The 22,969-nt window shown below is 51.3% G+C and overlaps 1 protein-coding gene across 2 annotated transcripts in view; it reads right to left on the bottom strand.

The window, feature by feature from the left end:
• Window positions 1-655: 655 nt before the first annotated feature.
• The window catches only part of Smad3 (SMAD family member 3), a 102,226-nt gene continuing 79,912 nt past the window's right edge, over window positions 656-22,969 (bottom strand). For both annotated transcript variants that reach the window (XM_020187059.2, XM_074066272.1), the window contains exons 4-9: window positions 22,557-22,631; window positions 19,482-19,532; window positions 11,163-11,375; window positions 9,153-9,290; window positions 7,361-7,505; window positions 656-4,927 (exon numbers count right to left, since the gene is read on the bottom strand). In XM_020187059.2, the coding sequence (XP_020042648.1) occupies window positions 4,804-4,927; window positions 7,361-7,505; window positions 9,153-9,290; window positions 11,163-11,375; window positions 19,482-19,532; window positions 22,557-22,631 (746 nt within the window). In that variant the 3' untranslated portion in view covers window positions 656-4,803. The remainder of the gene's footprint in view (window positions 4,928-7,360; window positions 7,506-9,152; window positions 9,291-11,162; window positions 11,376-19,481; window positions 19,533-22,556; window positions 22,632-22,969) is intronic.

Genomic DNA, 22,969 nt, shown 5'->3' with positions numbered 1-22,969 from the left:
TTATTCAAACTCTTAAAAGCCAAATGGCATTTGATATTTTGATCATGTTAATCTACATCTTTGAGATGAGTCTTAAGATTCAGTCACGGGACAGTGTTGAAGTCTGGATTCAAGATGAATTTTCACAAGAGTTAACAGTCATCTGAGCTAGGAATTGTGGAGCCTGGTTACTTCTGAATATGAACTACCTCTGTATCCACAGGAAGACGACACAGCAGCAGTATGGCCAGCCCAGGAGAGGCCCAGCAGAAGCTAGTGAAGGCTCGGGTGGTAGCCTTGGAGTGTAGGGGAAATGAACGCCAATGGCATTGCCAAGCATGTCACTGGGACATGCAGTGTCCGGATGTGGGAAACAGGGAGACAGGCCAGCTGAGAAGCTTCCGATCATTGAGCAGGTGACCCAAGGCCTCCTGCTGTCTGTGAAGAACAGGCTAGCCCTGGCCCTTGATAAATGAGGGCAGTGAGGTATTACTGGATCATGGCGGGGGGCGGGGGGGGGGCTGGGCAGAGCATTAGTCAAAGTATATCTGGACCTGCAAATGTTTCCCTCTGGTCTCTGAGCTCTGAGACCCCCAAGAGCTAGATGGACTCCCTTTTAAATCCTCTCCACCCAGAGACAGCAGCAAGAATAAAACTGAGCTCCTGGCTCAGGAGCTTTTCAATGAAAAGTTTATTAGAAGGGCACTTACAAGAGGAAGAGAAGGGGAGCGAGGACATGACTCTAACAATTGGGGTACAATACTTAAACAGGTGCTCTGCTTTTAAGATACAAAAGTTAGAAAAAAATCTAAACCACTATAAATACATACATGCTTTTTACAAAGATGGAAAGGTCAGCCTGGCTGAATTGTGAGTGTTATCAACATCCTCCATGTTTTCATTCCCAACACACACAGCAGCCCTGCGAGAGTGGCAATAAAGGCTTCTTGATAAAGATGGCCCTACCTCTTTGTGCACTGTTCACCTCTGGGCACAGGGGAGGGGGACCTTAGGTTCCCCTCAGAGCTGCCCATTCTCACATGCTGCCACTTGTTGACCTGGCCTAGTGTTTCTGGATGTCAAGCCAAAAAGCTATGCACCCTCCATCAGCATTCAGAACTGGCTGTACCCAACTTTTCCAGCCCTTGGGAGAAGACACCTTCCCAACTGTCTTTAAAAATTAAATAGTTATCTGCCTGAATGGTTTTAAGAAATTATCACATAAATATAAAAACACCAGAGTGCTAGAGTATACATCAGTATTTTTAAAAGATCAACTAACTACAGGATCACTGAGAATGTCAATCCAGTTTACATGAGAGGTGAACTTCTGTGTGGCAGCTGTTTCTAAAGAGGGGCCTGTGTGTCCCAGCATTGCCACCGCCTGGCACCTCTCATCACAAGACACTTCTCATCACTTCTGACCCACTTCCTCTATCATACATGTCCCTGCTTCTACCCACTTGGGAAGTGGCTGATGCTCCTCAAGAAGGGGCTGTCCATTGTGGAGACTTATTTGAAGGGGTCCAATCAATGAGGGAATACTAAGAAACAGCACAACTTTGCCATGATAAGGTTTTCTTCTAGTGAAGAGGAGACACATGGATAGTTCGGGAAAGCTCCCAGCTCTAGCCACTGTAAGAAGTGGGCTAGAGCAGAACTTGCGCTCCCTCTGGCTGCCCCCTTAGTAGGTACTCCATGAGCAGCCAGCAGATCCCTTCCTCAGCCTCTCACTTTAAGGACTACAGAGACAATCCTGAGCTTTAGGCTGGAGCTAACAGTGATATCAGAAACTTGCCTTTGCCCTAGACAGCTCACGTACATGCATGACATGCATATACCAGTGAAAGAAAAACTTGCTTTCTGTGGTTGGAGGGAAAGCATTTAGCTCTGGATTAGGTCCAAACTCTAGGAAGCCAGGGGAGATGGATACAAATAAACTAAGCACACAATGTGTGCAACAGCTCATTTCAAATACATTAATGATGATTCAAAAAAGTAATCATGGTCGATAAAAAAATACAAGTAGACACCGTCAGGACATTGGAGAAGCCTGCCAGCAGCCTCACCTGTGTTCTTTCTAAGGGTTGCAGTCCCTGCTCCCGACTCCAGGCTTGTCTGGAAATGTCAGGTCTTCTGCAGCCTGCCAGGAATGGGGCCAACTGAGGTGACATGCCAGCACAGGCCTGTAACTCACACTGGATGGGGCTGCTACCTGCATACACGTAGGAAGAATCTATGTTACTAAAATAAATTGGAAGGAAGGGGGCAGTGGAGGAGGAAACAAACTAAAAGTTGGCTCCTGGGGGGAGGGGTGTTGAAGACAGGCTCCCTGCCTGCTGGTGATACAGGTCAGTGTCAGCACAAGCTTCTGCTGGGGCAGGAGCCTGGAGGCAGGGACAACACACAGGGTTATGTTGCCTGAGTGAACAATGCTTAAAACTGCTGTCCAGTTGCCACACCTAGAGCTGCCCTGTTTTCCTCTTGCCCTGTTCAGCTGTCCTTGAAAAGGCTTTAAATGTATAAATGCCATTCATACAAGATTTAAAACTAAGAAAACTAGTTTTATGACTTAAGAAGGACCTGTTGTTACATGTGGCCACAAGACCTATGTTGTTTGTGCTCCATGATGGGAACGGAGCATGACCAAATTCATTTTCAGGGATGCAAAGGTGGACTTGCCTACAGTTTCCTCACATGTCCTCCTCTGGTGGTCTGCAAAGAAAGAGAGTCAAGGAAGTAGCCATTGGGAGCCACTAAGGGGGGAATCCAATGTACCCTCAAACTTCATGCCTCCTAGAAGTAGCCATCAGATATGAGTATTGACAGTCCTAACACGTCATCTGAATGCAGTCACACCTGCTGGATCACCCAAATAGGGCTACACCTGAGGCCACTTCCCAAGCACCCAGGGACAATGGTGCCACGGGAACCCTTGTGGGACCCAATAAAAGGTGGAGAACACAGGCCTCCAGAAACTACTGCCCATAGATTTTAGGACAGGGACCACGTTTGCTCCAGAAGAAGCCACGGTGGAGTATTGCCTGGGGTCTCAGGGCTGACTGGGAGTGTGAATGCACAGAGGCCCGGAGGGCTTCCTGCGCTGATAAGCAATCCGCAGACCATTCTGAGCCAGCCACAAACTTCACCCGCTATGGTACATGGCCCTCTTGGAGGACCTGAGGGGTTCTGTGCCACCAGCCCTGCAGGAAGACTCACAAGTTAGGCAAGGTGCTCGTACCTCTTCCTGTGTCCTCAGGAGCAGCTGTCCTCATTGGAAACCTTACCACTAGAGCTAAAGGACACAGGTTCCTGCAGGTGAGGCACCAGGAAGCCCCCAACATCTTCATAAAGCAACAGAAATTTCATCACATTTGAAGTTTACAGCCTGCCCAAAGTACACACTTTCTTCCCTTCACCTGGAATAAGACAGGACTTCCATAGGAAATCCTTTTATTTTTCCTGGTATAAATCCATGCCAAGACGTGCGATAAGTCATTTCATACAAAAACAGCAGCAAAGAAGAAAGTAGCAATTGCAGGTGGCAGTCCCGTGTGCTGTATTCTGCAACAGGCCAGAAAGAGAAGAAGCCTTGTTCTTTTTTCCAGTTGAAATAATTTACACTACTTTTCTCCCAAAATTGCCACCGGGAGCAGTGCTCATTTCATAGTATCACTGCTGCAGTTGTCACTGATATTCCTCCGCCGGGAGCCAGATAATCTCACATCCCCGGATGAGATGACAGACCCTTTGCACCATGCCTGGAGTTTTCAAAGGTGTAAAAAAAGTTAATAGCCCTTTTCATTTGCCTGTGTTGGCCTGCGATCTTTCCCTTCTGGTGAATTTGCTTCTGTGAATTTCAACTTCCAAAGTGCTGGTAGGTGTCTCCTCAGCAGAACCTGGAAGAGCTTCACCGTGGGAACAGAAGCAGTTGCTGGGTCCCACTCCAGTTTCCCAGTCAAGGCGCCTATCCCGAGTTTTTTTTTTTTTTTTTCTTTTTAAATATATAAAACATTTAAAAATAGCATAGGATACAGTTGATTTAATTAACACAACTGGCTACATAAACCAATATAGCCATATGCATGAAAATACGGTGTGAGCTTAGAGACAGCCTAACGCCATCCCTCCATTACTTCATGTCAACAGTTACTCTCATCCAAATCTCCTTGAGATCAGTGTGATAAACAATACACTGCAAATGTACTGAGCCTGAGCCTCGCAGGTCCTTCCAGCTTCTTTTTAAAGGAGAGATGGCTCTCACCAACCTTCCCCACCATCCTGTGTGCACTTTCTGCCCAACACCCTTGCTCTCACCCATCAGTGTGTCCTGAGGGGAGAGCACCAGACAAGCTCTCCCTGCCTGAGACACTAGGTGTATCCATGCTGCCAGGGTGGTGGAGCTAGCCTAGGAAAGCTCAGGTGAGGAGGCGTTGTCAGAAGTGCTGGAGAGCTAGAACACCCCTCCAACATAAGTCCCACACTCCAGTCTGGTACAAAGGGACTTTCACATTGCTGTCATTAAAAAGGCTGGGGGGAGGGGCAGGTGGTAAAACACTACCTGTTTGCTCAAACAAACAGAAACCATTTCTTGCCCTTCAAACTGGGCCGAGGACAAATATATTCGGTAAACACAGCTGTTCATAAAACCCATCTCTGGGCTTGCTTCTGTGTTTTGGAAAAACAGGTTGGAGCCACCTTGGTTGAGAGAGTTTTCTTCCTTGGCGAGAGTGGGTTGAGTAGAGTTCTGAGTTGCTCCATCTCCTCCATGGCCATTTTCCCCAAGCCAGCCCTCCCCCACCCTCCCCTTCACACCCAACATCTCTAAGACACACTGGAACAGCGGATACTGGGGGAGCCCATCTGGGTGAGGACCTTGTCAAGCCACTGCAAAGGCCCATTCAGGTGCAGCTCAATCCAGCAAGGAGTGCTGGTCACTGTCTGTCTCCTGCAAAAACAGACAAAAGGGTGGGGGACTTTAAAAATATCCAGAGGGACACACATACAAAGTCAGACAGAATACTGTTTTCTACTTTGGTGACTGTTATCTTCCCAAAGCCAGAGATACATCCAACCTTGTTAGGTGCTATTCCAGAGGAGATGCCACTTACTTGCTGGCACTACCAAGCCAAAGACCTCCAACCAGGAGGACTTTGAGCAAATGAGGGGCAGAAGGAGTGCCTTAAAAAGTTAAATGTACAAGGTCAAGTCCAGGGCCCCAGAGGCCCACCAGTCACTGTGACAGGTACCCAACAAAGGACCTCCAGCCTGAGCAAAGATCTCCCTGGCTCCCATCTGGGCCAATGGGCACCTGCAGTCCTCTCCAGCCTCACGCCAGCCCCCAGGCCAAGATGACGCGTGTCTGTCTGGTGAAGGGTGTTTTCACAAAAAGTGCCGACAAAGTCCACATGCCTTCGGTTCCCAACGTGCTGATATAATTCCCATCTACGGCTTATTTTGGAAAATCTTACGAGCAGAACTAGCCGTGGAACAATTACTGGAAAAAACCAAAGCACACCACACGTTTCTTTTCCCCAAAGCACTCTGTCTAAATTCAGGCTGGTTGGTGACGCAGCTTTCAGGCGAGTTCCCAAAGGCCTTCCCTGAGCAGAGGCTATCTGCTGTGGCCTGAGCCCTAGTGCCAGCTGGAGGTGAGAGGCCTGGGCCTGGGCCGCTTCTGGCCTCCTCCCAGAGCACAGCACACAGCATCAGGCTGGAACCTTACTCTTCTTGGCCCCCAGGCAGGAGGCGGGTAGGACTGTTCTGGGAAGGGGCCGCACCCGCCTGTTAGGCAGTTATGCTAAACTGCCAGGTGGCAGTGACGCAGTGGGTCATGCAGGACTGGGTATGCTGGCAGGGTTCCTTTATAGTGGTACAGTGCCCCAGAGAAGGGCTTCTGCCACCATGGAGCCTCTTTCCAGCACTTAGAGCAGGAGGGCTGTTGTGCCACTCTGTGTCCAGTGCTGCTGACCTGAGGGCCACCCTCCTTACTTGTCCTATGGTTGCCTGAGTAGGAGGGAGGCTCAAAAATGAGCCTCTGACTCAGACCTGGGGTGTGTGCCTGAATATGCATCCCTCCCCGCTAGACTACAGCCTGAATGTAAGAAGGCAAATGGGCTCAGCCTGGCTTATTTCCATTAGGGGCCATCTTGAAATATTTCCCTTCTGCTCTAAAAACAGTGTTAATTTTCTAACCTTTCACTCTCGTTCCCTAACATCCAGGGCTGAGGTTGGCTGAGGCATCTCTCCAGCTGGACCTTTGGCCTAAGCTGGTCTCGTCAGGTCATACAACATGGCTAGGAGTTCTAAGTGTCACACTTGATTGCTCACTTGGCCACTCTTCCTGGTCTCCCCAAAGACTCCAGGGTGGTATCAAGATGCCATGTTCCCTGACACTGTGGGTCAGATTTGGAATAACAGCTAAAATACAGTAAATGGAGAAGGGTTTTATAGACCAAGGTCCTCTGACAAGAACCTGACTTTCCGTAAGTCAGGCTCATCGGGGTTTCATTATAAGTTATGGCCCTGAGCCAATACTGAAATGGGTTTGGCTGGGTGCAGAATGACTGCAAAACAAAACAGATTCCAAACATCTGGAAAAATGAAGCGAAGAAAAGGGGAACTTGCAAGGCGCTGGCTCTGGCCAATGTGTGGGTACCTTTGTGTCTGTCTACAATGGGGCTAGGGAGGGGGTGTGGAGAAGGAAGGGCACACAGGAAACTCCTGTCTGGGTGTGGGAAGAAAAGGGACTGAATTCTTGTCCAGAATGGTCTGAGGGACTCAACTGAGCAGACCAGGTAGACCTGTCAATGCCATGTTTAAATCAGTATGTGAAATTACAAAAAATTCTGTCTAAGTAAATTCTGTTCCTTTATAGCCAGCCACTCGAATCTCTCTCCTTCCTTGTCAGTTTTGGTATCCTAGATGCTCAGGGTCACCAGGGTCCTTGAATTGGAGATGGAGCCTTGAGGGATAAGGGAGGTGAGGTGAGACTTCCTGACGGGCCATCTGACCCCCCAAAAAAATGAGAAGGCAGCAGTCAGGAGAGCACCATTCTAGGCTCAGCTTTTCCACCAACAAAGTGACTTCAGACAAATCCCTTTCCCTCCCGAAGCCCAAAAGGGATGATGCCAATGCCCCACATAAGGCTGTGGGGAAGATGAAGATGAAGGGGGACACCAAGCGAACACCGTTTTGGTTTTCCTGGGCATCCAGAGCTGGCTGGGCTCCTTCCTGCCAGCCTGCCAGGCCTGGCCTCCCTTGCTCTAGGGCTTCTCCTCTACAGGATGATGTCTGGCCTCACTGATCTCTGAGGGGCTTCTGCTCTGTGGGCCAGAGCAGCCTGGACTGGGCCTGCTGCTGCAGGCAGCACATCACTGACCTGTACTCTGCTCCCCAGCCTTTGACGAAGCTCATGCGAATGGTGCACATTCGGGTTAGCTGGTAGACAGCCTCGAAGCCCTGGTTGACAGACTGAGCCAACAGGGCAGCAAACTCCTGGTTGTTGAAGATCTTCAGGTTGCAACCTGTGACAACACAAATGGCACTGGGAGGCTGGAGCCGGTCAAGCTGGCCCTGGATCACCTGACACATACTCCATGCTCAGTACCATGTGAAAGGATGGACCTACTTAGTCCCAGATTTAAATCTGTCACCACCTCACTGGGGAGATACAGCCCACGTGGGGGCGGAATAGAAGGCTGACCACAAGTCCCACCTCCTCCAGCTGTGGGAAGCCTGGAGGGGCTTGTGAGGTCACAGGAGGTGGTCTGAAGAATAGGCCTTGCCCTGGGCAGAGGGGCCAAGGCAGGGACCAGAGAGGCAGAATTCCTGAGTCTAAATGCCCATGCCATGTGGTATTGCAGCAGCTGGGGCCTCATGGTTCAAAGGAAGCCCCACAGAAGGTCAGAGGCATCACACACCCTAGCTCCTCTGTCTACCCTGCATCATGCTGGAGCCAAGAGGGAAAAGACAGAGCTGGGTCATATTTGGGTCTTTGGGCAACAAGCTTGGGTCAAGGTAACAGTCACAACAAAGTGAAGGGATGTGTCTTATTCTCCAGACAGGAAAACTAGAGGCAGGCATAAATGAAGTTTGAAATAAACCTTTCATCTGAAGTCCCCCTGGTGAGTGTCAGAGGTGTGCCAACCAGAAAAACAGAGTTATATGCAAGAAAACCAGTGAGCCCAGTGGCAGCTCCTCGTCTGCTGTGGGACTTGGGCTAGTCATCTTTTCTTTGTCTGCTCTAAGACGAGGGTTGACCACATTGGTCATCCCAGTTCTGATACCCTCGATCTGACAAACACCCTCATTAAATGGTGATGGAGATGGAGGGTGGGTTTGGGGAAGGAGTGAACAGACTGTCAAGAATGTGACAGCCTTCTCTCATATTCTTCCAGGGGAAGTATAGTGGAGCAGGGCCCAAACCGGCCCCCCAGCAGAGCCAAGTTAGCCAGTCCTAGGCTCCATGCTGCTATGGCCACTTACCTAGCTGTGTGGCCTTGGGCAAGTGGCTTAACTCCTCTGAATTTGTTCCCTTTACCTCCTTGATTTAGAGCCAGAGTAACTGGAGAGGACTAAATGAGATCAGAGATGAATATGTACTTTGTAAATGCAACCACAAAATGCTCAGGAGACGTGGAGCACCGCCATCATTTCAGATTGTCTGTGTTCTGCCCATGGTCTGCTATTCCACTATTATCTGCCACTCAGTGAGCAGGAGAAGATGTGCCACACTGGTACTGTGAGCAGTGGTTTGACCCTGGTCATGTGTTCTTCCCACCAACCACAGACCACACTCTGTGAGCTGCATGCCACATGACAAGTGGGTATTAGCTGGGCTTTCCTGCCTGAGGTGGGATTGGCCTCCAGCTTCACCTACTGTCCAGGCCCAGCCATGTTTCATCCACCTTTGGGTTTCAGCCGGATACACATTCTTGGATCCAGGTGGATTCATTAGCCTGATTGAGGAAACCCTCAACACTTCCCAAAGATAATAGCAAATCTTTCTTATATTCTTTCATAGCCTGGACCCACACTGCTTTTCCAGCCCAAGTACACGGGTGCTGTTCTGTATCCCCTCCGTGCCTTTGCTGTACAGTCCCCCTGTTCCAACAAGGAGAAAAGACAGAAAGATGGGCTCTCTTCAGAACCCAGGGCAGGAAGGGGCTTACCTGGTGGGATCTTGCAGACAGTGGCTGGGTGCCAGCCATAGCGCTGGTTACAGTTGGGAGACTGGACAAAAATAGCACTGTCGCTGAGGCACTCCGCGAAGACCTCCCCTCCAATGTAGTACAGCCGCACGCCTCTCCCTAGAGGGATTGGGGAAAGAGGGGATCAGGGCGTCGCTGCCCCACAGGGTCCAGGCCACTGGGGCTGCCATAGGAAGGCACAGCTGCAGCAGCCTCTACAAAGGCCCTGCCTTTGGGGCAGCCACTACAGCTGCCTCAAGCAAGCAGAACCCAGAACTCATCTTGAACCCCATGTAGGGTAATCTTGGGAGCACTAAGTTTCTAAAGCAGGGGAGACAGACGGGAGAGAAAGAACCTATGGCCACCAGTGTGGGCCTGTGCTTCTGTCTGGAGAATGGGGCTATTGCAACACACAGTGGCTGGCAAGTGATAGCTGCTACCACCCCTCCTGCCATGCTACAGCTCTGGGCCCTTCCCAGAGCTTCCAAGGTTCCAGGGTGCCTCCAGAAATCCTCAGGGCTCCTGGGGCAGCAAGCCTTTTCCTAACACAGTCCACAGATTTATAGAATTTACTTATCTTTCGTCTCTTAAACCCACTCCAGATGGACAGAAATTAATTTTAAATTGGCTCAGCAATTCCAGAGTTTATATAAACACTCAGTGAGCCCCACTCAGCCAGTGACAGCCCGTTCTGCTCAGAACATCTCTGTTTCACTCCTGCGGAGAGGCCCAGAGGGCCAGAAAACAGCCTTTCCAGGCCCAAAGTCATGTGGGTGGAAACCAGGTGACCAACCTATGCACTGCTTGATGTCCCCTTCTTTGCCCCCAATCTGTTCCTCCCTCCACCCTCCCCCAACTCTCATTTCTTCTCATTTGGGTCCTACAGGAGTTAGTACTGGGGACTCCACAAGGAAGGGCAAAAGCAGGAGGCAGAGGTGGAGATGGACAGGCCCAGACTCACAGAGCACACTGCCTGGGGCCCACGGCTCAAACTTTTCTTCTAACTGGAATCCTCTTCAGATGGACTAACTGGACTGTGAGAGCCCAGACAGCAGACCAACCAGAGTGACCTGTGGGCTCATTGGGTTTGATTCTCTTTGCTGCCCTGCCCAGCTCCTGAGTTTGCCCCGGAATCCCTCAGCCAACCCGTGGGCCTTCAGGATGTGTCAGGACATCCTACCACATCCTTGCTACAGACCTTCTAATTCCAACAGTCTGTCGGTCGTTCTGGATCCTAAACTCATGGCTGTTCTTAGCATAATGTTATAAACAAGCCAAGTGATGCACAGACAGCTTCATCTTCCCTAAACTCAAAGTAGCTTTAGCTTACATTCTGGGTGTTGGAATGCAGCGTGGTCAGAGCTGTGGTATTTAGGTAGTGGACTCCTCCTGTCTTTATACTTTTTCTAAATCATAAAATGAAAGAGCACTCCTCCAAGACTAACTACTTACTTAGCAACTTATCTGTACTTTAAGATTTTGTTTTTGTTTTTGTTTTTTGGTGGTACTATAGTTTGAACTCAGGGCCTCAAAGCAGTCCACATTGAGCCACATCTCCAGCTCTTTTTGCTTTAGTTTGAGATCAGGTCTTGCTTTTGCCCAGGCCAGCCTTGGACATCAATCCTCATATCTCTGCCTCCCAAGTAGCTGGGATTACAGGGGTGAACCACTGTGCCTGACCTTTAAGGTTATTTTTATTAAAAGGATTTGTTGTGTTATCTTAGACTTCCCTTCCTTGTCCCCTTAAATGCAGTATTTCCTATGTGGCTTCCTGGTTTTCAGACATTACCTCTATCTTTGGGGAGGTATCTTTGGAGTTTATGCAGCTCTACCTGTCTGGACCTAAACAGAGTAACAGAGAATATGGGAGATGAGGGAGTGAGTTCTTCCCAAATCCCAGCAGGAGACAGAGCACACTGGCAGAGGGTGCTGTGCAGAGGCTGCTGTGGCCGGGGTGGGGGCAGAAGTAGTGGAAAAGTGGCCGTCCATTACCAATGTGCCTCCGCGTGAGCTCCACTGCGGCATTCCTGTTGACATTAGACAGCAGGCCCAGGCAGAAGCGCTCGGAGTTGGAGGGATCAGTGAAACCGTCCACTGTCATGGATGGCTGTGAGGCATGGAATGTCTCCCCAACGCGCTGGTTCAGCTCATAATAGGAGATGGAGCACCAGAATGCCGGTTCGCAGTAGGTGACAGGCTGCAGGTCTGTGGAGACACAGAGTCTACCCAGTCAGTGGGTTCTGAGGAATGGCACAGAAGATAGTTGCCATCTCTCCAAGGGTGTTAGTGACCCTCTGCCCTGTGGCTTTCACTGCATACACCTTGTAGAGAGCAAGGACCCCAGTGTCTGGGGGTCTCCACCAGCCTTGCCTCTGAGGGTGCAGGCCTGAGCCAGAGTTCACCTCCTTTTGGCCCCCAGAGGCCCTGCCCTGCTGGGTCTGGCCTTCCCATGGACACAAGCAGTCTGCGAGGAGGAGATGGCTCAAACCTGAATTGAGTCAGCTTTATGGACAGACCCAGTGCACCTCTGCCGTGGGTGGGCCACACTACCTACAAGGTCACCTTCCAGCCTCTCTTCCCAGGTCCACAAAGAGCCCACGCTAATCTGTGCCCCAAAAAAGGGCTTTTCACTTTGGGTGCTCTTGGCCTGGTAAAGCTCGACCTGTGAGTAGCAGTTTGAAAGCCAGTGGATGAAAACGCCCGGCCTAGTGGCCTGCCAGAGGTGCCCTGTGTGTGTAAACCACAAGCACAAGGCATTGTGGCAGGCAAAGCCAGGCCATATCTTACCACTGACACTGTTTCCCGGGTTTACCTAAGTGCCATCTATTGCAGTGGCTAAGATTCAAACCCACAGACAAGAGCCTCAGGAGAGCGGGACTACTGACACAGAGGTGTCACCTCACGTTACCTCAGCTTTCAACTTCCATTTCCTATGATCCCTGAGCCCCTATCCCCACTTGCCAACTCTACAGCATGGCTTAGGCAGGCTGGGGTCTATGACCCCCTCAGTCACAATGCCATAGCCTCCTACAAAACAGCCAGCACCCCAGCACAGACTTCCAGCTGCTCCTCGGTGCTGCACAGGCCCAGGGTAGGCACGTCAAGCCCATCGTGCCGTGCCACTACCTGCTTAAAGCATCTGTTGAAGAATCAGCGAGTCTCCCACTGTGCCACCCTCCATATCAGCCTTCAGCCTGGGTCACTCACTGTGGTTCACTGGGAAATACACTTGTAGCCACCTGGTTGTTTAGAGTGCATTTGTGTGCAACCTGGTGTCTGTTGGTAAGTGTCACGACTATCCAACCTGACCACAAGGTCCCAGGACCTATCTCCGCCCACCCCTTTTCTTTACTTAGCCTTTCTCATGGTCTCTGGTGGGAGGGGGCTTGAAGGGCCAGGAACCCAGACCGCTGCATGCCAGGTAAGTTCTGGGAGCAAGGACCTACTGGAGCTCTCTGCTCAATAGCCCTTGAAAGGGTCAAGCCCAAGAACAGTCAGAAGCTGGCTACTCACAGAGTAGGCCTGGGTGTTCCCTGCCAACAGAGGCCCTGATAGCCTTCAGGAATCCAGGTGCACCATCCCTCATGGGGGTGAAGATCCCAGAAAGCCCTACACACAGCTTATATGGACGGGGCCAACTGGAGGTCAGGACACCCCAGTACTCCCAGCATATCGGTCTTGGGAGGGACAGGCTCTGTACATTGTAGGATATTAGCAGCAGCAGCCATGGCCTCCATCTACTAGATGCCAGCAGCATACATCCACCTTGCCCTCCCAAGTGGTGACAATAAAGCATGTCCCCAGACACACTGCCAGATGTGTTCCAGGGGTAGAAAGTGCCCTGGGTGAAAGCCACAGCCCTCAGTGTTGAGCTGGGTCACACAGCAAGGCAGTCACACCAGCAGCATCAGTCTCTGCATCACCTCGCCCCCGTACAGAGTCCTCACTGGCACTGTTGCCACGTGCCTGAGCTAGCTCACATAAGGTGTGGGACCCATGGCAAGCACTCAGAACGTAGTTGACAGTGAAGATAACCTTGATTCTACACACTTGAGAATGTGCCAGTCTTGTCTCAACCTCCACTTGTAAAGCATCCGTGCCTCTTTCCTCCCTTCCCAGGTTAGAACAAGAACAGAGGCTGCAGGAGGGATGAAAGCTACTGAACAGGGTGGGGGTTAGGGACGGGACAGGAGCAGCTGTGGTCTGTGTCCTGGCTCCTGAAGTGGGGCTGAGCCACGTCAGCCATGTCCGGCTCTGGCTTTGCTCGACGCTTCAACATTCCAATGAGATAAGCCATATTCTAAACAATGTGCTCACTAAATGTGAGCTATGTTGCTTTGGAAACTGTTAAAAAAGAAAAAAAAAAAATCCAAGTGCAACCCAAGCATTCAAAGTGGCTGGGCAACATATCAGGGGCTGCTAGCTGCTGCTGCCCAGGTATAGGCCTGCTGATCCTGTGTTGTGACCTTGGGGATGTGACCTCCCTCTCTGTGCTTCAAAGTTAGTCTGCACAGTGGCTAGTGCACTGGAAGACACCCAGCATGGCCCATCAAGGTCAGTATGCTTCTGGAATTGGTCAGCCTGAAGAGGCAGCTTTGGTGATCCAGGCTGGCCCTGGCTTACTCGGCATACATGAACAAAATCCTCAGCCCCACTTCATTCCCAAATCATAAAGCCCTGTCCAGAATCCCTTAGGCTTAGTCTAGGCAAAAGAGAGTGAGCAAAGCTCCCAGGAACACCGATATGCCACCAGTCCAGGCAAGAAAAGTAGGCAGGCCACCCACTGTTCCTATCACTTGATGCTGGAACCATGCACTAGGGAAGTGGGGGCTTCAAGAAGCCCTAGGCTCAGAGGCCTCCCAAGCAGATCTGAGCCCTTCTCCAAACAACCCTCTAGCCCGCCAATGTACCAGAAAGCCAGGAGTGAAGTTGGGCACCTCATTAGCAAGATGCTGTCTCGGGGGTGCAGTGTCACCAGGTCACTACGTAGACCAGCTGCCCTGGCTCAGAAGCAGGACTGATATGGGCAGCCCCGTCAGTCCTTTTCTACCCTCTGCAAACAGCTGAACAAAAGCCTTGCCTTCAACCGCCCTCCCTCACATCAGTCCCAGCTGCTTCCTCTAGGCATTTCTGCAAGGCCAGATGCAGACCAAAAAGAGTAGTCACCACCTTGGGGTTCTTTCTTTCATGGCACTTGTGGTATTGGAAACTGAGCCCAGGGCCTTAGGCATACAAGCCAAGTGCTCTAACACTTGTGCCATACTTTCAGCCCTTTTTTTTTTTTTTGAGACAGGGTCTCCTGTTACCTTTGCTAGGGCTGACTTCAAACTCAATCCTGCCCCCATCTCCCAAAGAGCTGGGATTACAGCTTTTTGTAAGCACCATAACACCTGACTTCATTTTTTTTCCCCCACCAAAGGTGTAATCCACAGTACAGTTAGTATAAGAGAAACAGGACTCTGGAAAGAAAAAGGCTATATCTGGGATACTCACATGGATATATATACTAAAAGCATTCAATTTGGCTGAGTGTCCTAGCAGACAAAGCAAAAAGGGAGCATAGTATGCTACATAGATCTAGTTAGTGGATGTTCAATGCCAAGGAGTCCCACAGGGAATACAAAGCTGGTGTCAGCACTCTCTTGGGGAGGTGGCAATCCCTGGTTTCAAGATTTTACCAGCAAATACAGAAGCAATTGTGCTTGAGGAAGACATTCCACCTCTGGGGTGATGTGCCCCAAAGGAGAGCAGCTTGCTTCTCCAGACTGGGGACTCTGAACACCTGGTGGGATGGGGTGGTGGTGGTGGAATAGACAATGTCACATGTCAAGGCCCTGCCCTCACAGCCCTGTTCCCACCAGACTGCAGAGCTGGTGCTACTCTCTGCACATCAGAGGTGTCCAGAGACACAGCAACCTCCAGCTGCAGTCATCCTGGCCCCACCCCCATCCGTGTGGTGTAGGCCAGGCTTCTCGAGTGGCATTCTTGGCTGGCCCCCTGCCAACCTAACGCATTGGCTGGCTACAACTTTTTAGAGTGCTGTTCCAAGCTGGCACAGGCTTTCTGTTTTGTTTAAGGAAAGGAAAACAGAATAAAACCCAGAAGGCAGTGCTTGGACTCAGAGACGCCTATTAAAAACATGTGCAAAAGATTCAAATCCGACAAAGGCGGCAGGCGAGGGGGATATTCACTTTCTACTGTAATTGAAAGCAGGGAATGGACAAAGGCCCAGAGCAGCAGCACTGCGGGGCTCAAGGTCAACACAGAAAGGGACTGGCTATATCTGGGCCCTCTTCGTCTGCCGAAACCAGCACAGCCTCCACCTGGGAGATTCCACGTTCCTGTTCCCATGTTTCTTGCAGGGCTATCATCTTTACTCTGGATGTCCCCCCTGCCTGGGTACCCTTCCCCACCCACAAGGCCCTGACCTGTAAGGTCAGCACGTGGTGACAGGGAGACACACCCCCACCCTTCTGTGCACAACCTCCTCATGCCAGCCACCTGTGCTGAGGAGTTAGGGCTCTGCAGGCCCAGGCCTGCTGGGTCCCCAGTGTTGGCTCTGATTCCAAACTGAGGATTAAAGCAACATGCTGAAGTGTGCACAGAAGAACCCTGTGCCCTTTACAGCTCTGAACAGTTTACTGTGACCAAGAACGGTGGCAGTCAGAAGTCAGATCCTTGGGAGGGTAAAGGTGCAACAGGCAGGTGATTTCCTATCATGTCACCTCCTTGTGATTTCACAAGCTACCAAAGACTGGGGCCACAGATAGTACAGACACACCTGCCACCTGGTTAGGCCTGTGACCTCTCTCCATGGCCGGTGGCCTCCCACCTTCTGGCTGCCCTGCCCCTCTCCTGGCAGACAGGAAGGCTCTTCCTGCCCAGTGCACTCTGGGAAACCACCAGCTCAGGCACTGCCCTCAGGTGCTCTGGAACTTCATTTCCTCAGCCAAGCCGCTCCCTTTGTGTCTCACTTGAAATCAGGGAACAAATTACTCCCCCGGCAGAAGCCAGAATGTTACCTTTTTCCTCTCTCCAACCTGGTACCTCCTATCCCTTCGTTTGTCCCAGTCTTCTGACTTACACACTTGGGAGGTTCCAGGTGACTCACCCTGCACCATGTATAAAAACATAGACATCACCTGCTCCTGTCCCTGCTGCAAAACAAAGATCCCAGGGACTCCGGAGAGCCTGCCTTGGGCCACATACCAACTAGGCTTCAAACGTGCCTCTGGGGCTCTGTGGGTACCAAAAGTGATTTCACTGTGCCAGGAAACTCAGCCTTCGCAGACCTGAGCCCAAGACCCACACAGGAAGGAGGAGAAAATTAAAGCAGAAACCGGATGTCCTGCACTTCCTTTTGTGTAATAATAACTGCCTTAAAAGCCACATTCAGCAATCCTGAGTTGGTTGTGCCTTTTTTTCTAGGAAGAGCTTAGCACCTAACTGTCTCCGTCCTATGGCTTGCTAGTCACCAAGAAGTACAAAGGCTACCGCCTTTCATTGCCTGACTTCCCCGTCTTGGATTCACCCTCCAGCCCGCTGCTGCTGTCTCCAGTTCTACCTCTTCCCATTAACTGCTCTGAGAAGGCTGCCCTTGAACTCCTGACACACAGAGACCTCTTCTCATGCTGCACTTTGTTCACCTGCTGTCACTGTCTCTTATGGCCTTCCTCCTCCTCCTGTCCTTGCCCCTTACCAGCCCCTTCTTCCCCAGTGGGGAGGAGCAGTCTCTGTCCCTCTCCTTCAGCTGGACCTCTCTCTCCACCAAATTCATGCCCTGCCAGGACTCCAGCCAAACCTTCATCAGTTTCCCAAGTGGGAACTCTGGCATGGTTGGTGGGGTGAGAGAGCGAAGAAGTACCCAAGAGTGGTCAGTTCAGGGAGGGGCAGGGGAACAGGTAGGCCTCCTTTCTGCCACGGCAGCCCCCGGGGATCCAGGAGGGGCTGCAGGCCAAGCTTCCCAATGCATTCAGTCACAGAACGCTCACTCAGACTGTGCTGAAGGTCAGTGGTTTCCAACTCTTCACCTCCAGCCCTGGCCTCTTCCTGACTTCTCAGCTGTTGCAAGATGTCATGCACTGGTCGCTCATCACCACCTTTGTCCCAGACTCATCCCACCTCTTGCCTCAGTCAGGAGGCTTCCCAGTTGTCCCCCTTGAAGCTGGCCAATAAATTCTGCACATTCAGACTCACGACCATCTCTCAAACACCCTCGCCCCGCCCTGTTGCCATTTCTATAATGCATTCACGATGAGTGAGGGAGGCAGGTAAACTGGCAGGATCCAATCAGGGACCTAACCTGACATATGCCCCCAACTAAAAGTTATTACCGCCCAGCATCTTGCTCTTTTGAGCAAAGCAGAGGGGACACCTGATCTAAATGGGCCACACAGCACTGCCCTGCTGTGACAGTGGCACATGCTACAGCCCTGTTAGCAGCTGTGTGACCTGGGACAAGTGAGTTCACACATCTGTCCTTTGGTTTCCAAATCCGTACAGTGAAAAATGACAGTGCTTCTCTCTCATAAAGCAGGTCTGAAGACACACTCACAAAGCATGTGAGCAGCAGTAGTGGCAAGTTCTCAGGAAACTTTTGCCACTGTCACTACCTTCGTCTCCTCCCCCTCCAACCATCTCACCAGGAACTGGGAGATCTGTCTGATTTCAAATGGCGAATGGGGTGAGAGGGCTCAGCAAGCAGACAGGAAGCAGGCCTGCCAGCACTGGTGTCTTGCCCTGAGTCCTGACCCTCACTTGTCCCCACTCAGACCTTCCTGGCAGAGGTACAGGCAGACAGTGCTAGTGGCTCCCACTCTGCTGGTCTCTATAAGAAATGGGCTAAGAATTGTGCATTCCTGGCCCAGCAGTGCGAGGAAGGGCAGCAGAGAGACAGAACTGCATTGGTGGGGACTCTGTTCCCAAAATCATCCCATCTTTCTAAACCCCATAATCTAGAGGGCGGGTCCAAGCAAGCTGCCAGCTGGGACAACTTTTAGGTTGCCTCCAAGCTGGCCTGTGACCCCTACAGTTTCAAAGACAAGTAGCTGCCCCAAAGTCTGTCAACTAAACCGGTCAGAAAACAAATCTTAACCAGCACATCTCAAAAGCTGAAGCCTAGAGTCATGTTCACAACTGTGGCTTTTAATGTCTCCAGTGTTACCACAGCTTCTAACCTTCAGAGTTTGTTTTCAATAACTTAGTCCTTCCGTATCAGGAGTGTGACACTTGCTACAGCCCAGCACTCACAGTGACAATATTCTACAAAGATGTTAAGTCAGATCCCCACAGTCATGAGTCACTCTGCCCACTTACTGCCTCTTCAAAGGGTTTTTGTGCGTGCCCCAATATTCCAAATGATGAGTTTTATCTGAGGCTGTCAGTCAAGGTGTAAAACAAATCAGCACAAAGGCTGGCCCTACACCTGTGTGCCCCCAGCTGGACCTTAACAACTACTTCTCCAGAGCCACAAAGCAAGGGCCAGTAGTGAAGCCCGAACAGAGCTGAATACCAGCCCAGAATACCAAAACCTCCCCTCATCTGTTTTCAGCCTTTCACTGAACAGGTTCCAACCACATTCTCCATGCAGTCTCTCCTACTTCAGAGTGCTAAAGGACGCTCCTGGCCTGGCACAGTGACTCCCAGGGAGCCCTGCCCTAGCAGCCCAGTGCTGAGGGCTGTTTGGAAACAATGGCCAGCTCCTTATGATAACACAACATGAAAAAGGAGGTATCTAAATATGGAACCCTACTTATAAAATAACATAAAGAGAAAAAAGATTAGAAAAACAGACACACAGTGCTCTCAATGAAAGGCTCAGATATCCATGAAGGATCCCCACACAGAGGGATGATAGCTGCGTCAGCTGATTCCCCCCCAAGTTCCTGACATGTTACTGCTTTAAACACAGGTCCACTGTTGTAAGATAAAATACTCAAATCCAAATAGGTGCATCTGAAACGAGTCTATAAAAGCCGGGGGCTGGAGTCTGTGCAGCTGCCTGTGGCTTTGGGCCAAACCACACCGTGTACTTCACTGACCACAGCCCCTCTATGTCCTAGGCCTGAGGTCTGGGGGACTTTCATTCACTCACGTCTGACCGCCAACCAGGGGAAACACAAATCCACCAGCCAGTGCCCTTTCTGCCACACTACTCTCGGGTTTCCCTGTTCTGAGGTGACCCCAGTACCACTGTAACCGGAACCCGATGGGCTGGCTAGGCTGATGCCGGGGCAGGTCCCCCTCCCACGCGGGCCCCCAGCAGTCTGCAGCTAGGAGAGGTTCAGGGCACGCCGGTAAGGAGCTACTCACCCAAGTTATTGTGTGCTGGGGACATCGGATTCGGGGATAGGTTTGGAGAACCTGTGGGGTGAGAGACAGTTGTGAGACTTCTTAAAAGATCCTGAGGGGAGGGGGAAGGGGAAAGCTGAATTACTGAACACTTCATCAAGACGGGTGCCTTTTCATCACAGTGGCAGGAAAAAACCCTGGACTGAGGCCAGAGTCCCAGGAGAAGCCCAACCTCCTGCCCTGTCCTCACCATCCTTCCCTGGGCCCTTTCCCCCTCTGGAATGGATGGGGACCTCAGAGGTCTCCTCTACCACCTGAGGGCTTAGGCAGACCTCTCAACTAGGCCAGGTAGCACCTGTCTCCAGTCCATTCACAACTGCCCTCAGGAAAGGCTAACTGTGCCCCAGGCAGCAGGAGGACTGTGCCCCACACAGGTGGGCTAACACTTCCCAGCTGTCCCCAGCCCTGTCTGCAGTTGCAGCAGCTCCAGTACCTAGAAATACCAAGCTCAGGAAACTCCCAGGCCTGCCTCAGAAATCCTGCAACTCAGCAACTAGACTACAACTAGGCTTCGTGCACGGCAGGATGGGGTGCACGGGAAAACGTCCAATTCTACCCAATTCATGCTGTGTGATCTTCTCTTTGCCCCTCACCCCCAGGAAAAAGGAAAAACACACAGCATCAGCCTTCAAAGAAAGTGAGCACTGTTCTGTTCCACAGAGCAACATCCTGCTTGTCCTGCTCTGTTCCTGTGTGGTTCCGGCTGCAGAGTGTCTTATTTACGAGCAGCCTGTGGGGCCTGACTCCACCCCAACACCCACCAGTCCTTGAGTCTAGGCCTGCACCCAGCCTCAGGCAGTGCTGCCTTCAGCTGTCCCCAGGGGTCTATTATTTCAACCAGCAGAGCTGGAACCTCCGTGTGAGCAAGGGATGAGCCATGGGTTTCTTCTCTGTGGCCTAATCCAATGGGGACGGGGCCAGAATCGGTGGTGCGTTCAGACCACATGTCAGCTATGTGGCTTTGGCAAAAGTCCTCTAACCATTCTGAGTCTTAAATTTTTCCCAGGTACAAAATGGGGATAATATCTACTGTGTGACCTGTAAAACTTAAGTGAGATTATGCACAAAAAAATGCTGGTGCACACCTGTGATCCCAGTAACTCAGCAGGCAGAGGGAGACAATTGAGGGCCAGGGTCAGCCTGGGCAAAAGTGGGAGATCCTCTCTGAAAAGGAAACTAAGCAAAAAAGGACAGAGGCATAGCTCAAGAGTAGAGCGTTTGTCTAGTCAAGTGCAAGGCCCCGAGTTCAATCTCCACTACTACCAAAAAACTATATATGTATTAATGCATGACATTAATCGTTACAGTAGGCACTCAAGCATTTTGTTTCCTGTTTTGTGGTGGCTGGAGTCATGAAGACCTAGGAAGGCTGTGGAACCTTCTCACTGGTCTGAAAGGCCAGTGAGGGGAGATCCAAAGGTGACCAAAGTGATTCACTAGCTGGAGACACTTCTGCACTTCACCTGGCAAGGAAGCCAAGCCCATGAGCAACCAGTCTGGGATCAGAATGGGTAACTTTGAGGAAGAACAGAGAGTAGAGACCATTGGCCACCCATGTACAGACTAGCTGAAGGAAGTCCACAAGCCTAACCTCCCCCTTAGATAAATCACTGATGTTCACAATAGAGCCCTGCAGGGAGAGAAGGGAGAGGGGACAGGGGAAATGGACAGAAAGAATGAGGAGGGAGAAGAAAGCAGAGGAAAGAGATTGGAAACGTGGCTGCCCGTCCTCTCCTCTGGACATTTGCTTGTAACAAATCATTCCACAGAGACAGAGAACATTGAGTAGGGAAGTGACAAAGCAGGGTGACAAGAAACCTAGCAGCTGGAGGGACAATGGAGTGATGCTGCTTAGCTGGCCTGCTTCCCATGCCAGCATTGCAGAGCTGCAAGCTTACAGCAGTCACAGGAATGCATTCCAGCTGTGGTGGGCGTGTCTTAGGTGCTCTCAACCTGGAAGTGCTGGGACGCCCTGGCTAGATCGATACATGTGAGCCTGTTTTGTTCTCTCGGGAACTGCAAAATCTCTTCTGGGCTGTGTGTAGGGGCAGGTGGCTCCACCATGTCTAGCAGCTCAGTGTGTGCAAGGCGTGCCCACCGTCATCAGAAGGGAACATCTGCTCAGCAGTTCCCTCCTCCCCTCACCCAACCACACACAACGAAGCACACGCTCCATGCGGCAGCTGGGGTTCAGCTCAAGAAGCTGCTGGTTGAGAGCCAATTTGGTCCCATAACAAATGACGTGGGAAACATCTGGAGATGTGGCGGCAGAGAAGCAGGCAAAGGCCCCTCTTGATGGAAGCACACTGGTCACATTTGGCAGCCATACAAAAGTAGTCACTCCCAAGGTCTTCATTGGAAAAGGCCATTTCTCCACTGGGGCTCTCTGTGCCTCTCACCTGGACTGTTTCAAGTGTCTGCACACTTTTTCCACCCTCTGCCAGCAACCCCTCACCCAGGCACAGAGGTATATAAGGCCTTCAGTGGCTCCCAGCAGCCCTTGGCTATACGCCAAGCAGTCTGTCTGGCTTGAGGATTTGCCACACTTGAAGCCCTATGTGACAGGCCCTCTATCTGTTGCCTGGAAAGAGTACTGCAATCACCCAGAGCAACCTGGGCTAAACATCGCTGGGCTCCAGCCATAGTGAGTATTCACTATGCACCAGAATGCACCAGGTCACTATGCACTGGTCCCAGAATGCACGAGGCTCTCTTGCTTGGCACACCCACCCAGATAACTAAACTAATATCTACCCATTGTTAAGATTCGACTCGAAGAAAATCCACACTGAAAGGTATGGTTCCTCCTGGACCAAGTTAAATGGTTATGTTTGTGCCCCTGCTTCGTGTGACAGGGGACATGTGAGACAGCAAAGTGACTGCTGACTACCTCGCCTGTCTCTGCAATCATCTCTGACCAGTGCCCGGCATGTGGTGCTCTGTTAGCGCAGGGAGGAGAGACAGAGAGAAGATGGAGCAGAAGCGTGGGCCAAGCAGCACATCTCAGACTTTTTGAGCACGCCACGCCAGACCCACCTGCGTCCATGTTGTGGTTCATCTGGTGGTCGCTGGTTTCTCCATCCTCACTCAGGTAGCCAGGGGGCGGGGTCTCTGGGAACCAGAAGGCAGGTGGTCCATTAAAGGGTAAACATGGTTTGGCCCTGGGACACCTTTTACAAATGCATCATGCATTTGAGCCACTTCCCTCGGTAAGAGGTGCTGCTGGCTCTCAGTGAGGGCACCCACCCACCAGATCCCGGACTCGGCCGTGCCCAGGTGCCCAGGCCTGGACACCTCTAGCTCCACCTGGATCGTAATGCATGGCCCCACCTCGCAAATCTGGAATGTCTCTTCCTAGAGCTGCTACCAGACTAACTTGTCCCGTCCTTCAAGGTCAGGAGACCTCCAGGGAGGCCTCTGGACCTGCCTCACCTCTGTCCTCTGAAGGG

Source organism: Castor canadensis, chromosome 2 (assembly GCF_047511655.1).
Source record: "Castor canadensis chromosome 2, mCasCan1.hap1v2, whole genome shotgun sequence".
Taxonomy (NCBI): domain Eukaryota; kingdom Metazoa; phylum Chordata; class Mammalia; order Rodentia; family Castoridae; genus Castor; species Castor canadensis.
The sequence above is the reverse complement of the archived record's forward strand: the minus strand, read 5'-3'. Positions and strand labels throughout refer to the sequence as shown.